The sequence below is a fragment of the Cygnus olor genome, chromosome 13 (assembly GCF_009769625.2).
Source record: "Cygnus olor isolate bCygOlo1 chromosome 13, bCygOlo1.pri.v2, whole genome shotgun sequence".
Taxonomy (NCBI): Eukaryota; Metazoa; Chordata; class Aves; order Anseriformes; family Anatidae; genus Cygnus; species Cygnus olor.
The window spans coordinates 7,874,032-7,890,084 of NC_049181.1; the positions used below are offsets into that span (position 1 = coordinate 7,874,032).

At 40.8% G+C, this 16,053-nt stretch overlaps 1 protein-coding gene and 1 non-coding gene across 4 annotated transcripts; both read left to right on the forward strand.

The window, feature by feature from the left end:
- Positions 1-1,754: 1,754 nt before the first annotated feature.
- PABIR2 (PABIR family member 2) lies at positions 1,755-11,286 on the forward strand. Of its 3 annotated transcripts, none has more exons than XM_040572731.1 (10): positions 1,755-1,989; positions 2,424-2,502; positions 3,829-3,885; positions 4,261-4,304; positions 4,383-4,437; positions 4,663-4,764; positions 6,021-6,109; positions 6,654-6,718; positions 9,405-9,501; positions 10,569-11,286. In XM_040572731.1, exons 1-10 carry the CDS (start codon positions 1,874-1,876, stop codon positions 10,717-10,719), a joined length of 855 nt encoding a protein of 284 aa, XP_040428665.1. In that variant the 5' UTR covers positions 1,755-1,873; the 3' UTR covers positions 10,720-11,286. The 3 variants fall into 3 exon arrangements, with proteins under 3 accessions (XP_040428665.1, XP_040428666.1, XP_040428667.1); XM_040572732.1 differs by having other exon boundaries at positions 6,657-6,718; XM_040572733.1 differs by lacking the exon at positions 1,755-1,989 and adding an exon at positions 2,226-2,335.
- On the forward strand, positions 10,334-10,482 carry LOC121077605. The gene has a single exon (XR_005824198.1). It is a non-coding gene; the product is annotated as a small nucleolar RNA U109 (small nucleolar RNA).
- Positions 11,287-16,053: the final 4,767 nt, after the last annotated feature.

The window sequence follows — 16,053 nt, forward strand, 5'->3', positions numbered from 1 at the left end:
AGGAGAATGAGGCAAGATCTTTAATAAAGCTTAAAAATATGGTGTTGCTTTTAAGGGAATGGTGGCAGTAAGAAGTGATTAACAGCTTTTTTTTTCCCCTCTTGAAGTACTAGATCCTATTTTTCCAGTTAAGCAGACTGACCATAATTACCAGAAATCAAGCACAATAAAGCCTTACGTTATTTACCGTACCTTGTTGATCTTCAGAGGAGATAGGAATTCTGTATCATCTCACAGAAACGTGTCACTACTGGCTACAATATATCATAGCGGAAGCAATGGCACAAGGCTGTAAAAGGTTTTCCTTCTGCAATTATACAAGGCAGGGAACTTTGTCTCCAGGTTTTTCAATATAAACACATGTTGATAAAGCTTGAAAATACTTTAGGTGTACTATGCGTGGGCCCTGTTAAGTCACCTCAGATACACAGTAGGCACAAAGTTCTTCAATAGCATCAGTATAACACAAGAAATACTAAACTTCAACAAAAACAGTTGATTAGAGTCCTGCATTGAGTGCAGAACAATGGAAAGCATTTGATTCAGTCTTGATTGACAAAAAATGCAAGCAGGTACATAATAAATAGCACACTGTATGGACAGTTCTACTCAGTTACTTAAGGTCATCTACATTCAGTCCTTTTCAAGTAGCAGAATAATTTATGCAGCCATATTTCCAGTTAAGAAAGTTGAAATAGCAAGAACTTAAAGTTTTCCACGCCAACTTTTTCTGTGCTTAACACTCTCGAAAAAAAAACAATAGCTATTTCCCGGAAGAAATAAAAACTTTTTGAAATGCGATGCTGTTAAGGACCCTGAAGAGACAAACATGTATATTGCAGCTGTTATTATAGACAGATATTTAAAAAATAAAAAGCAATCAGAAAACACAAACTGAAATATTTTAAGCGCTTGGAATTGAGTGAGAAAGGTCAGTCCCAAGCTTAAACACAGCCAAGAATGGGAATTGCTTGTCTCCTAGTGACCTTTGTGCTACGTCTCCGGAGGCAGCGCAGACGTCCACATTCTCATTACTCATCAAAAACATCACATTCTTTCGCAGCAACACAAAATTTAGGAGCGACCAGAAAAGGCAGCGCGATTCGAGCTGCGGACAGAGAGGACCCAAAGCCGGGCAGGGCTGCGGGGCCCTCCCCCTGCTGCCTCCCCCTCCTGGCCCGGCCACCGCCGGACTCGAACCCGCGGCCCCACACACCGCGTTCCCGCGTGCCGCGGCCGCCGCCCCGCCGCCCATTGGCCCATTTCAAACACACGCCCCGCCCCGACGGCCAATCGGCGCGCGCTCCCGCTCCGGAGGCTCTCGGGAGCCCGAGAGGAGCCGAAGCCGGGGCTCGGGCCCGACTCGGCTCCCGTGGGCATGCGCGGTAGCGGCGGGCGGCGGCGGGACGCGTGCGCCGCGGCGGGCGGTTAGCTGGGAGCTGTGCCCCCGCCCTGCCTCCCGCGCATGCGCGCTGGGCGGCGGCGCCGGGGCTGCGGGGGGCGTCGGGCCCGAGGCGCTCGCTCCGCTCCGCTCCCCTCCCGTGCCCTGCCCTCCGCGCCCGTCCCGTCCCGTCCCGTCCGCAGGCGGCGGCGGCCCCGGGAGCCGCGGGGCCGGGAAGGGGCCTGTAGGGGCCTGTAGGGGCTGCCCCCGGCATGGGGCGCTGCTGGGGCCGCCCCCCTCGGCGGGCCCGGCGCGCCCCCGGCCCCTGCCCGCGGCGCCGCCCGCGGGGCCTGTAGGGGCGGCCGCACCGCGCCGTGGGGAGCGGCGGCGGCTGCGCGAGATGAGGAGCGGCGGCGGCCGCCGGCAGTGAATGGGCGTCGCGGCGGAGCGGGACGAGCCGCAGGCGCAGCCGGGGCCGGGGCCGGAGCCGCGATGGCTCAGGAGAAAATGGAGCTGGACCTGGAGCTGCCGCCGGGGAGCGCCGCGGCCCCGAGCGACGGGGGCGGCCTGAGGAGATCCAACAGCGCCCCCCTCATCCACGGGCTCAGGTGAGCGCGGCCCGGCCCGCACGGCTCCGCTCCGCTCGGCAGGGCCCGGGCCCGGAGCCCTCGGCCGCCCCCGGAGCGCCCCGGGGCCCGCGGGGTCCCGGTGCCGGCCGGGCGGTGCCGGCCCCAGCCCGTCCTGCGCCCTGCGTGGTGGCTGGGGCGCGCCGGAGGCCTCCGAGATGCCTCGCTCGGCCCTGGCAGTGCGAGGGGCACGTCTGCTCTGGTAGCTGCAGAGCCGTGCCCGGCACAGCTCCGGGGGCCGGCAAGGAGAAGTGCTAGCCAGCCGCCTTCGGTACAGCGGTGTAGCTCTAGAAGTAAAATGGATGTTTTCCGTGCGCTGGAGATGGGAGTACGTACCGTAGCACTGCGTAGTTTTAAGGAAAGCACACTTTAGAAGGCTGCTCACAAAGCCTCTTTTTTTTTTTTTCTTCCTGCAGTGACAACTCGCAGGTTTTTCAGCCTTACGTGTTGCGAACTCGCAGGAACAGTACAACAGTTATGAGCCGTCACAGTATGGTAAGGAATCTTAAGCATGTTTTGTTTACACCTAACAAGAAGTAATTGGGCTGGAGAAATGAAGTTAAACTTGATTTGTGTTTGTGCTAAGCGTCAGAGCAAGATTCCAGACTGCAGAATATGCATTTTTCACCTGCAGCTGCTGCCTACAATAAAATAATGCTTGTGCGTTAACTGTGTATACCCAAGAACGGAACAATATCTGGAGCCATGAGTGATTTCTGGTATTAAGTACCATCTTAATGTTAATTTGGACCCGAACATGGATAGGAAGAGAAAACTGCTATCACAATTGAAAGTCTTGAATGGTTCTTTTAATTTGTTGTAAAAACGGAAGAGAGGGATTTGCAGTACTCCATTGACCCGTTTTTTTCATGAGGCCACTTTTTTTTTTTTTGCAAAGGCTGGACGCTAGACATCAGAGAATCACATGAAGAAGAGTCTTATATCCTGGGTGATATTCTGCCCCCTGTTATAAATCTGTTAGGGTACAGTAGTGCAGTTACTTGATTTTTCAAAGATGTTACATTTCACTTTTCTCCCTTTCTTTATTGTCAGCTTGTGCTCAGCTATGTGCTCTTCCCTGCTATTTTTTTTCCTCTCTCACCCAAGGGTAGTGAAAATTAAATCCTGTTTTTCTCAAAACCTGTGGAATGTGAAGTCCTAAAATATGCGTTACTTCTGTGTTTTTTATCTTGTTCAGAAAAAATGAGATGGAGTTTTAGTTCAAAGTCTTTTGTTATGAGGTATGTTTAAAAGCAGACTCCGAAACTTTGGAACTCAACTAGTAGGTGTCAGGTAGACAGACGCATGGGCATCCTGAGTGACAACTGTTGGCTGTTTGTATGTGGCACTGGCCAAAGGTTCAGAGGGATTAGATGCATAAGATACTTTGCAATTGCAAAAGTAAAGGTTTACAGAATGCTGTTGAAGACGGAGCTGAAACGCTCTATAAAAGGGAGCTGGTTGAGTAAGTTAGTACAGGGGTCTGTCATCTTATTCTAGACAATAGGGAATTAAATAATATTCTCAGTTTCATTAATAATCCCTCTCTTGCCTAAACGGCACATAGAGCTGTTTGTGCACTTGAGATACTAAGAGCATGCAACTCTGAGATCAGCACCGCTTGCAGAGTGACAGAATGAATTTGTAAGTAGTAAAACTAGTCTTTTCTTTTGAAGGTCAGTGTTTTCATTTTGCAACATTATTTGAGTCATCCACATGTAGTCGTACAGCTCATTTTTAATTCAACAAAAATGTAGGTGTAAGGGTGGATGCAAGCTGTTGGTTTGCGATTTAATCATGGTGGCTGTCACTTTTTTTCAGTTGCTGTCATCATCTCCCATTCGTATTCCTAGTAGTCGACTTCATCAGATCAGAAGGGTAAGTGAGGTTTTTAACTATATATTTAGTAACAGAATGAAAAGCATTTAGATAATACTGAAATACTTATATAATGCGAGTTTCTTTCCTATTGAGTTTTTCAAGTATTAGAGGAAACAGCTAAAAAAGATTTAATTTCAACATGGAAGTGTCATTGCAAGGCTTATCGTTGTCATGTTTCAACTACCTTGCATTTTTGGAGTGCTGTTTCCTTAAGAGGAATGCTGAGGTAGGTTTGTAGCAGTTTTTCTTTCTGGAGAGCTCCTACTGTCCATATTTCAATTCTAAAAGCAAATTACTGAATCATGAGTATTATTCTAAGTACCTGTGATGAACAGATGTTATAGAAAAACTTAGAATGTTTATCTCCTGCAGGAAGAAGGAGTGGATTTAATGAACAGAGAAACAGCACACGAAAGGTGAGTGTTATTGAAACAAGATGATAAAACAGTCAGTTATCCTCTTTGTAGCTACTGATGGGATTTTTTGTATTCTAGGGAAGTGCAAACAGCAATGCAGATAAGCCAATCATGGGAGGAAAGCTTGAGCCTGGTAATCTCTTTATAGATGTTTCATATTTAATTCCACTTCTACGCTCAACTGATGAATTTAAGGGAAAGAGAGGAGTAACTGTGGAAATAATCTAAGATAAACTGAAGTTCATCTGTTTTAGCTCTTTTGCATAGTTGGCCTAACAACTTTCCATGGAAGGTTGTAGCTTGGATTCTAAGGTAATGTCTTGTGCAACTGTGAAGTTTGAAACTTTTATATTTACAGAGTGACAATGACTTGGACAAGTCTGAGAAATCTTCCTCCCCAAAGAGAATAGACTTCATTCCAGTTTCGCCGGCACCTTCACCTACAAGAGGAATAGGAAAGGTAGGATGAGTGAAACACCAAACACATTTTAGAATTTTCAGTGAAGGTGAACTGTGAAGATGTGAAACTTCACAGACTGACAGTTTAAAAACCAGCAATGACAAAACCCAACCCAAATCCACATATTACTGTTTTCTAAGAATCAGATGCCTATCTCAGAGCCTGCAGAGTTTAAGCAGTGTGCTGTTTCTTTCACACTGCATGTTTTCACTTGCTTCTGTCTGTGTAATGTTTGGGTGGTTAGGATTCTGGTTCCAGGGAAGCTAGAAGAGGTCATTGTAGTAATCATATACGGACATGATCTTCAACTGCATAATTGTGCATGCTGGGGAAGAAGCACCAAAATCTGAACGTATTGTATGTGGAGAGGAAGAGAGTAGGCAAATATCAGAAGCTGCAAATCTGTGTGGTGAGGAGGAGTAATATATTGGTTATGGAAAGGAAGGCATAAACTCACTGAAGGACTCAGCTCGAATTTGGGCAGGCTTAATTTGCACTGAAGACTGATAGCAAATGCTGGAAAAGGAAAAAGGTGAATCTTGGATAAACTGCTTTTTTCAGTAAGGATGGGAAAACTGAAATGTTAGCGCAGAAAAAATGGTAACTGTGTTTAAAGGTGGGCTGCCTGACCTTGTTCTCAGCCTTTTTTTTTGTGGTTCTGCTTTTGTACTGCTATTGTTTTATTGCAGTCCTGCTCCTAGTAGTACAACGCTAGTGCTGGAAGCTCATCCTGTACCTTTGGAATAGGAACTGTATAGTAGTAGTGAACTTGACAGAAATATTTGTGTGCTTAGCTTTGGGTATTCACGGGCTAAGATCAAATAAGCTACAGGATCACAGAGCTAAATAGTCTGTTCTGCTCTGGCAGATTGTGTTAAATTTTCAGGTATTTTCAAATATTTTGAGTAAACTCAGCTGGTTTGCATAACAAATGTCTTGGAAAAAAGTAAGTCCTGAGTACTGTACTGCTATTTCTAACTGTAAAGGGAAGAACAGAAGCAACAGTTTTATTTAGAAAACAGTCTATTTAAATTTTGGATTTCATATGGTTTTGAATTTCAGATTAATCTGAGCAGTATTGCATTAGCCAGTGTATTTCTGCAAGTTAAGTTTTAATTCCTCTAAGATTGTGTTTAATCGTTTCTGCCTTATTCTGTTACTAGGTTTTCTTTAATTGAGGGTATTTTGATTGGGGGAGTGACACTTAAGTATTTAAAGGGGAATTCTGAATCATCTTTATGTAATTTATTCTGCAGCAATGTTTTTCACCGTCATTGCAAATGTTTGTGAGCAGTAATGGATTACCTCCAAGTCCTATTCCCAGTCCAACAAGGCGATTCTCCAAGTAAGTAACTTCTGAAAGCAACAGGTATACATTGGCTTAAATTCCAAGGCTAGCATAAAGATAGTTAATGCTGATGCCAAAGCATTAAAAGAGGCTTCATTTTTAGAATAGCTGACGCATTGCCATGGAAAAATGCTCTGCAAGTTCATTCTTTACCAACAGTAGCTTTACATGAGTGTTCTTACAAGAATCTGAGTCAACTTTAAACTAGACTTTGTATCTTGTGGGGAAATTCCTTGGTCCTTCAAGTGAGCTTCATTAATTTGTCACTATATCAATTTTACGTAAATATTATACTGAAGATAGAAACGGCTTGAAGTGAGCATGTACTAAGAGAAGGAGAAGACCAGAGAAAACTTCAACAAATTTTCTATGGCAGATAATTTGCTCTAATAGGCAGCATTTCTTTGTGTATTCAGATTCCCTAAGCATTCCAGTTATACAAGAATAGCTTTAACAAACATTCGATATATGGTTGTGTTGATTTGGTGCTAGGTATGGTGGTGTTCAAACTTGGAACCTTTACTATCAATGTTTCCTCTAGCAGGAGGAGTCAAAGTCCAATCAACTGTATCAGGCCTAGTGTTCTTGGCCCTATTAAAAGAAAAGGTATGTGTATTTACGTTGTCAGATGCTTTAGTATGGATGTAGGGTTGTAGCAGAAAGATACACTTTTCTTTGTTGTTTTCCTGTAAATAAAATGTGCTTGTATCCATGGTGAACTGGAATTTACCAATTGTAATCTACAAACATAATAAAGTAGCTAGTCTAAAATGCAAGAACGAAAAACATTAAAACAGCTACTGCTTGAAAGAGGCAAACTTTATTCCACATCACATTAAATGTTTGTGAATATTTGTGAGCCCTGGCATTCCTAAGAGTAACCACTGTGCGGTGCACACCCTTCAGATCATCCAAGGAATGTTGCTTATCATGCAGTATCTTCTAAACTTAGTACTTACTGAATGTTTGTTTTTACTATGAAAGTTGAGAAGGTGAGAGAGAGAGACGAGAGCAGGGCAGATCGTTGTTCTTTTACAGAATCAGAGAATGGTTGAGGTTGGAAGGGACCGCTGGAGATGGCATAGTCCAACCCCACCCCTGCTGAAGCAGGATCCCCTAGAGCACATTACCCAGGGTTGTGTCCAGATGGCTTTTGAATGATCGCCAGGGAAGGAGACCCCACACCTTCCCTGGACATCCTGTTCCAGTGCTCAGTCACCCTCAGAGTAAAGATGTGAAGCCTTCTCTTCTCCAGGCTGAACAGACCTGGCTCCCTCACTCTTTCCTTATATAAGAGATGCTTCAGTTCCTTATAATTTTAGTAGCCCTTAGCTGGACTGGCTTCAGGAGCTCCACATCCCTCTTGTACTGGGGAGCCCAGAACTGGACAGAGTACTCCAGCTGAGGCCTCACCAGTGCTGAGCAGAGGGGGAGAACCACCTCTCTCGACCTGCTGGCAGTGCTCTTCCCAATGCACCTCCGGATACTCTTGGCCACAAGGGCCCATTGCTGCCTCGTGGTCAGCCTGCTGTCTACCAGGACTCCCGGGTCCCTCTCTGCAGAGCTGCTTTCCAGCAGGTCAGCCCCCAGCTTGCACTGGTGTTTTTTTTGAGGGGGGAGGGAGTATTCTTCCCCACGTGCAGGGTGCTGCATTTATTTGCCTTTGTTGAATTGCAAGAGGTTTCCTCCTGAATGAGGAAAACTGCATTCTTTCTTGACAGTAGTCTGTGTTAAGGATATTCAAACTACATCCTAGAAACATTATCTGTACTGGCTGTAGTGGAATTGTAAGATTAACATGTACAAGTGTGCCTCTAGCTATGTTTAGCCTTTCTGGATATCTGGTTTTTTTACTTAAGCGTTCTTAAATGCACCAAAAGCATGTTGTTTTATTTTACAAGACTTAGATATATGATTTAGCCTTCAGGAAAAGTTGTATTTTTTTTTTTAGGACTGACTGCTTGTCCTGTCAGATAAAGAGTGTAGCCTAATTGGATTGACAAGGGAGAAGGAAATATTTTCTCATAGATGTCAATTCCGTCTTGGCTATTAATTTCTGTGAATTTTAGAATCATTAAAAAATGAACAAAAGTGTATGAAGCTCAGTGATAAACAGGGAGTAGATATTCATGCTGTGATGTTTTACTTCAAATAGCTTGTGTACAATTGTAAAGGGTATTAAAAACAGAACAGGTAAAGGGCAGGCTTTCCTCACCCTGTGTGCTGTGGTGGAGCATCTTCTACAAGGTGGAGATACAGGGTTTTTACTGGAAATATCAAGGAATAGTTCCAAACGTTACCTAATTTTAAAATATCTAATCCATATAAATGAACCTAATTTATTTTCCTAAGTGCATCAAGCGTTTGAGAACATTTCACTGCAATAGGGAATTAATACTAATTGTGCTGTGCAGTGCAGCTTTGTCTTTGTGAAGTTTTTCAAACTTCAAACTTGTCAAACTGTCAGATTTTCAAACTGACACTGCAGCTGCTGGTAGGTAAAAAGACAAAGTTATTTCCGTTTCCTGTGTTTTTGCTGCCAAGCTGAAAATTAAAGTATATTGTAGCTGAGAGGGTTTTCTTTTAAGCTTGTTATCTGCAAGTTCTTGGTATTTCAAAATGTCTATTATACAGAAGCTATTAATGAGCTAGCTCATTCTCAGGGCGGATTATACTAAACAGACCTTATGAATTCTCCCCATCATGTTTAATCTTTTAATGTCAGTAGATGATTACAGGTACAAAGTCTGATCCATGATGAGTAATTGGAAATGCATACACATGCTCATTTTTTTCTATTCAGCTTTTATGTAAAAGTGTACATACGTTTAAGTATTTGTTGTACTCGGGAGGGCGAAACTGTGTACCAAGCTGGCCTTTCTATTTCCGTAACCACTAAGAATTTTAATCTCCAGATTTTCGGATATGTCAGTTGCCTTATCTCAACTGCTTGCTTAAAATTATGCCACAGTAATTAGTTTGCTTTAGATTATTTTGTTTGATTGTAGTCTGAACTTAGCAAGTGCCTGTTCTTGTGTCTTTGAGATCTTTCACTGTAGCCTGTCAGATACTGCCGAAGCATTAGTTAAAGAATGGACTAGATGATTAAACAACAGCTAGCATAAAATTCATGTCTTATCTGAGTGCTTGATTGACTGAACTAGAGGACTTACCATGTCATAAATGCAAGCTTGCTCTATTATGGGACAAACTTCTCTCTTACAATAGAAAAATATTAAATGGACATTCCAGAGACTCAAGTGAGTTTGATTATTTGCGCTATTTTCTTTAGGTGAAATGGAAACTGAAAGTCAGCCAAAGAGACTTTTTCAAGGAACAACCAACATGCTTTCTCCAGATGTTACACATCTGACAGATCTCAGTTCATGGTAAAATATTGCGTGCCCTAAACTGCCAAACCAGGGAATGTGCATCTATACCAATCCTTCTGTTCTTCAGAAAAAAGTATTTTGCATATAGCTTGCATATACGTATTACTGGGAATTCTGTGATGGTGTAGTGTGATAATGTTCCTGTCCACTTGATCAATTCTTCCTGAGCAGACACTAGCCTGGACTTTGTGTATCAAAACTGTCGTTCTGAATATAGTCGTTATAAATCCCGATTAGTTCATTAGCGAAGTTACTTCATCTGAAGATGCTTCATCATTTCAGTATTTTGTAGGCAGTGATTGTATAGTATCTGTGGCACTTACCTGAATGCCTAGACGTGTGTGAATAGTTGCTGCAGTCACATAGTTCATATTGACAAGTTCAAGATTTTTAGTGTTAAGTCTGTCTCCTTTCTGTATTATGATCATAAAAACCTGAATATTTTGTCGGAAGTCAGATACTAAGTATTCTAAAATATCAGCTCTGCATTACTATAATTTCAATATACCTATGGAATTGGGACCTAGAAATATTTTGTTCATTTTACTTCCAGCTAAATTACAAAAGCATCTTTTTTACAAGCTGTCTGGAATCGTGTATCAAGACTTCAGAATCCAAACAGAGTAATTCCTTACTTAAAAAGGAAAAATGCATTTCAAAATCTTGCTTTGAGTAGTGTAACATTTAAAAACATAATAGCTAATTAATGACTTCTATGCTGCGTTGGTGATTAGATTCTTATTATTTCTTTCCTGTAACCTTTTAAGATTTTGCTTGTTAGTTGTCATCTCCTTTCTATAACCGATTAAAATTAGAGCAGTAATTTATTCTGCATGTTAAAAAAAAAAAAAAAAAATTCTGCTCCTCATTCCCTTAAGGAGCATGAATATACATATAACATGCTACAGAAAACAAGGAGTCTTCAGGGCTGCCAGTCTTGGAGTAAAGACTGAGTGGTAGTATATGTCTCCTACATCTTTCCTACAAAGGAGAAAAAGAACATTAGCTTTGTAGACAAATTCATGGTGCCTGTGTTACTAAATAACCATTTTCTTTTTCCTCAGCCTGTCTTCAGACATACTTGATGGGAGTAGCAGCAGTGTTGGCTCTTCCTCTGATTCGCTGACTAAAGGCAGCATAACCACAGAGTCTCCAGTAACGTGTTCAAATTCATGCTCTTCATTCATTTTGATGGATGATCTCTCACCTAAGTGACTTAATCAGTTCTGAGTCAGTGTTTGGCTGTGCTGTTCCCTTACTGTACACTTGTACAGAGAAACGAACTCTGATCCTTGAACCGTTAACATGAGGATTATTACATGGAAAATTAGTGTAACTGTAATCCTTGGCAACTTTCCAGTGATTTTGATTTATCCATTTAATGGACATTGTAGGCCATATTAATGTCTGGTTTTGCGGATTTATTTTTTAAACAAGATGTCTGCTCAGATTATACTAACTTCTTGCTTTCAAGAACTTGCATACACTTTTTGATTCCGAGATAGGTATCTACCTATTAGTGTTGCAATTTTTAGGAAAATACTTCTATCATTATCGTGGTCACTATGTCTAGGGAAATAATTTGGTTCGAAAGGATTTGAAAATACTAATTTATTGTTTGGCACTTCAACCATTAAGTAAAACTATTCTTTTTTTTTTTTTTTTTAGTCACTAGCCTCAAATTCTTTTTGCAGAAGGGAGAAAACAAATTTTTCTTAGTGCTGCTAGTCACTTTTGTTACAGGAGACCACAATGGGTCTGGAAATCTCACTCTATTACATTTAAAAAAAAAAAAAAAACCTAACGACTGCCACTTTTGCCGTCAGTGAAGAAATAACAATATTCTGCGAATGAACGTGATCGAAATAGCTGCGTAGTTTTCTCCCCAGATCCTTCGTCCTATGGACTATATGAAAATACGGTCAATAATCAACAACGTTTGGCCAAGGAAAATTAATCCATGCCTCGATCTAAGACATACAGTGCAGATAACTAAGTTATTTAAACTACTGTGTAGGAGAACATGTACGGCACCATCAATGTCTCCTGTGGCATTGAGGTCACAGGTATTTTTGTGCCTTAGGGGACATTGTTACAGAATTACGGAATGTAAACCAGAGGGGGGGGGGGGGAGGGAAGTCCTTTGTGTACAGCTTGTTTATAGAGTGCTTACCAGATTCTGTCGTCAGTGCTGCTTTCCTTAGCGTTCCTTTCCAAGGTGTGTGCTCCGTTGCAAGGTGCTGTGGGCAGTCCGAACCACGCTGTGAGATGGCAGCCTACGCAGTGACTTTTGAAGCTGCTATATACAGCGTTTATGCCTTCGTAATGAGCAGGGCGAATGGCAAAGTGAACGTTCGATTTGTAAGGAGAGACCTTAAAATTTAGATTGAATACAAGCTCTGCAAATTTGTCTGGCTAAGGAGTTACATTTGGACTATGACTAGTCTTGATACAGTACTTTGGTCAGTCTGAGGAAAGACAATAGAGATTTTACTTTTTAAAGACTTTAACGGGGCAAAATAAATCCGTTTGTAATCTACTGTGTTATGCTATTTATTATTTATAACTATGTAAAAAGTCTGTGGTGATGAATTATAGTATTTTTTTATGATTGAATAAGTTTTTTATGTTCGGTAATTGCTGGCTGGTTTGTATTTAATACGCAACATTGTCTGCCAGAATCATAAGCTTCCATTTTTGAATGTTTGTAACATAATTGCTTTTGTTATCTGAAAGTACAACTGATCTTTTTGAAAGAAAATAGCACTGAATTTAAAGTAAGATTATGTGCTTTAAAAGTGAGCACAATCTCTGGCAATATTGTCTGGCTAAAAAGGGGAGGGGGAGAACCATAGTTTTTTCTGTTCTGAAGAAGCCGTTGAGTTTCCAGAAGACATGTACATACCAGATTATTTTTTAAAGTGTTTTCATTAAATTGTAAGAAGTACCATAATGGGCCAACAGTGGCACTATCATTTGTATTATCACCTTCACCTGTGGAGCATTAGTTCCCCACCTGAAATAAATGTGCATATTGTAAAATATTGTCCATTGGTGCCATTTTTAAATGAGCTCTACAGTATTGAATGTTAATTTTATTTGTATATGCACAGTGCTATTTCTTGAATTTTTGATGTCTTAAATCGCTTAATTATTTTTTTATTCATGCTTGTATCTTCTCTGCCTTTTTGATGCTGAAAGAAGGCTGCTATTACATTTGCAAAAATATTGATAAACAGTCTGTGATAAAATTCAACCTGTTACCTGTGCCCCGGTTTCATTATACTGTGCTTTTATTGGTTCTGTGATCTACAAATCTGAACAAGGGGTGGCAGAAGGGGCAAACCCATTGCATGCTTTCTTAAAACTGAGAAGAGCATAGCTATCGCTTATTTTTGGCTGGCTTACCTGTACAATTGATGTATTCCAGATTTGTTTGTTAGTGGAGAGTCTTATATAAGTGCTGCCCTTTGTAAACATTAGAATGTAAGCTTCATAAAGCAAACGCACAAATAATGGCTCTTGTTAAAGCATTTTTTTAGTGTTCTGGCTATTCTCCACTCTTCAGAAAGCATTGCTCTTTTATAAAATATATGTATATATATATAATACACACATGCTTTGTCTGTTGTTTCAGGATGAAATGTCTTTTTTGTAATTGTAATAGGTCCCATCTAGGACCGTATTTAACACTCACAACTGTAATACCACTCGCTCATTTTAAAACTAAACAGATGAAGTCTTCTAATACTCTAATAGTTGATATTTGCACCTAAATGCATGTGAGTTTCTGCTGCTTACGGAATTGATCTTTATTGCAGTGTAAAGGCTAGTACAGCACAATCTGACTAAAACTGAAAAGTTGCATTTCTGGATTTATTAACTGTCTTGTCTGTAACTAGATATCACTTTGGGGAAGAACACCAGCTGGTGCTGGTAGTCAGCTTTAACAGATAACCACTGACACAGCACTGTTTTTTGTGGTTTTTTGACTTCATCAGACTTACTTGTGCTAAATTGCCATAATGAGTTAAACAGGAATATGAGAATTCCTGTCTTTCCTCACCTTTTTTTTCTTTTTTGAAATAAATCATTAATGCACATGTACTGCAGAGAATCACCAGTGATGATTCCTTCTTATGTTGTAACTATTGAACAGAAAGTTAAGATACTAGCAGATATCTGTGTCATTCAAGCAGCATTTTAGGTGGCATATTTTTAATATGTTAACTAGCACAGCATTATGATGTTGATGTTTGTACAGTTCATTACAACTAGACTAGCACTGCCTTTATACCTGAAGTATACTGACTCCTTTCTTAGCAGGTTTAAAAAATGCTGGAAGGATTTTACAAGTTGTTTAGAGAGGTTAAAAAAAAATATGTCAGCTCTGGAACTCTGTTTTGATAATATCAAGTGTTCTGAATCAGGAAATGGATTGCAGTATGCATGTTTCATTCTAATTCATTGAATTTCAGATTGGGCCCAAAAGCCTGTATTTAAGGGGCTGTTTTTCTGACTGTATGTGATTAAATACTTTCTCCTACAATTAAATTAATTAAACTGTCAGTGGGTGAGGATGTAAATCTGAGTCCTGCAGACTTTATTGGAAAACTCATTCTTGAAATGCACAAGGAAAGCTATACTACATAAAATTGGTAAAGTGGGATTTTTTAAAATTTCATAGAAATACTCATTTTAATGACACGAAATGCTGAAGGCATTTTAAATGTAAGACTACAGCTTGGGAGATTTCTCTAGGCAGAACCGTGTTGGGGACTGTACGCAGAGGTTAACTTGAACAGGCTTAGGCAGATTGAGGACTCTGACTGTGTGTACTGGAGTAGACAACCCTTGGGAAATTATTTTTTGCAAATGTTCGCATTCTTATCTGTAGATCTGAGTAATATACCGTGTGACAACAAAGATGAAAACTTGTTTTTCATGGAGGAATTTCATCTGCATAAAATATTCCTGGTAATTTCATAACAACAACAACAAAAAAGCTTTGTGTTAATATTTGTTCAAATATTTCATGAAGTCATTGGACAGTTTCATTTGCTTTTTTGGACTAAAGGCCAAGAAATATTTTTGGAGCTATACAGACTGCCTCTTGTATTCCAAGGTTATGATATAAATGGCAACAGTCCCTAGTAAGAGCGAAGGGACTTTGCCTTCTATTCAATATTTCAGTCTTGAGATTTATTAAATAATTCTTAGCAAATCTGGTGATTATTGTAAAATGGATTATTTAAAGTACCAGATGATCCAGTGAGCTGCTGAAGGATGTACTAACTCCTTTGACTATAAATTAGGATTTTAGCCCCAAACATAGACCTGGTTTATCCAACTAATTTTCAAATAAAAAACAAGTGTTTCAAGCAGCTGAGGCTTTTATGAGAGTAGAGGCTATTCAAACTTAGAGGAAAAGACTCCTTGTCAAGTCTAGGACTATTTTGTTCAATCCATCCCCAAAACAAAGCTATGCCTGCCGATCAAAATTCGGTTAGCACTTGTCCTACTTTTATGGCCATCTTTGGAGAGGACATGGAATTGGTGATCAAGCTTCTTTAAGGACTGGTTATCTAATTCATGGCTAAGACCTTTGTCATCAGGGTTAAATTAAAAGTAGATGTTATTTTAGGGTATTTTAGGGCAGGCCTGTTTTCTGAGGAAGTAAATAGGCTGCAGAGCTGGTTTAAGCATGATAGCCTGTACTTATTTCCTGCTACAAATGAAGAGTCTTCATGTAAGCAGGTTATAATGACCGGGGCTGCTGGCTTGGCACTACCATTCCCATAAATACAAAGGCACACAACTTCCACTTTTAACTTGTACGTGTACCTCAAGGCTATCCTTTTATTAGTGTGCTGGGCACTTAGCGGAAGTCTCTTGTTTCAGTCCAAACCATTTTGCATTAAAGCTGCTTTTTATTACTTGCTTTTAGATCTGAAAGCCTTTTGATATGGGGCCTATTGGGCCTTGGTTTTGAGTCTTGACTGTGACAAGTGTGCCAGGACCAGTGTTTTCTTTTTAAACATGGAGCAATTTGGTTTGTTCTTCTTATATTGTCAAGTCTGGAAATGCAGAGTAGGTAGGTAGGTTCTTGCTATTAACAAAGAATGCGTGTTAGCTTTAGTGATCATGAAAGACTGGTGTTTCAAAAGAAATAAAAGCTGAAAACACAGAACAAAGAAATACCTATTTTTAGTTAAACTAATTTGGCTGGTTTGATAGCAGGCTCTCTCTCTCTCTCTCTCTTTAAACGTAGGAAGTAGTGTTTTGAACATATCCTTAGTAACACAGCAACAACATCTAGCGTGCTTTCACCCTCAAATGCTTCTCTGTCCTGCGAAGAGGAACTTAGTGCTGAAAGACCACAAGTTTTGTTCATCGACAACAGACGGAGGGCATGGCCTGCCTCAGGTCTCTGAATAGCACTGTGGTAACAATCCCCTATGATTCAGCAGGCCCGTTGCTGACACCAGGCTGTCTAGCGTTCCTGTCTGAACCATCCAAAAAAGCATCATTTTCAGCTATAATAATGAT

Excerpts from the sequence above, each read along its gene's own strand:
- PABIR2 (XM_040572731.1), top strand. The coding sequence starts at position 1,874 with ATGGCTCAGGAGAAAATGGAGCTGGACCTGGAGCTGCCGCCGGGGAGC. Across the intron at positions 1,990-2,423 it reads CCCCTCATCCACGGGCTCAG|TGACAACTCGCAGGTTTTTC; the intron begins GTGAGCGCGGCC and ends TTCTTCCTGCAG. Across the intron at positions 3,886-4,260 it reads GACTTCATCAGATCAGAAGG|GAAGAAGGAGTGGATTTAAT; the intron begins GTAAGTGAGGTT and ends TATCTCCTGCAG.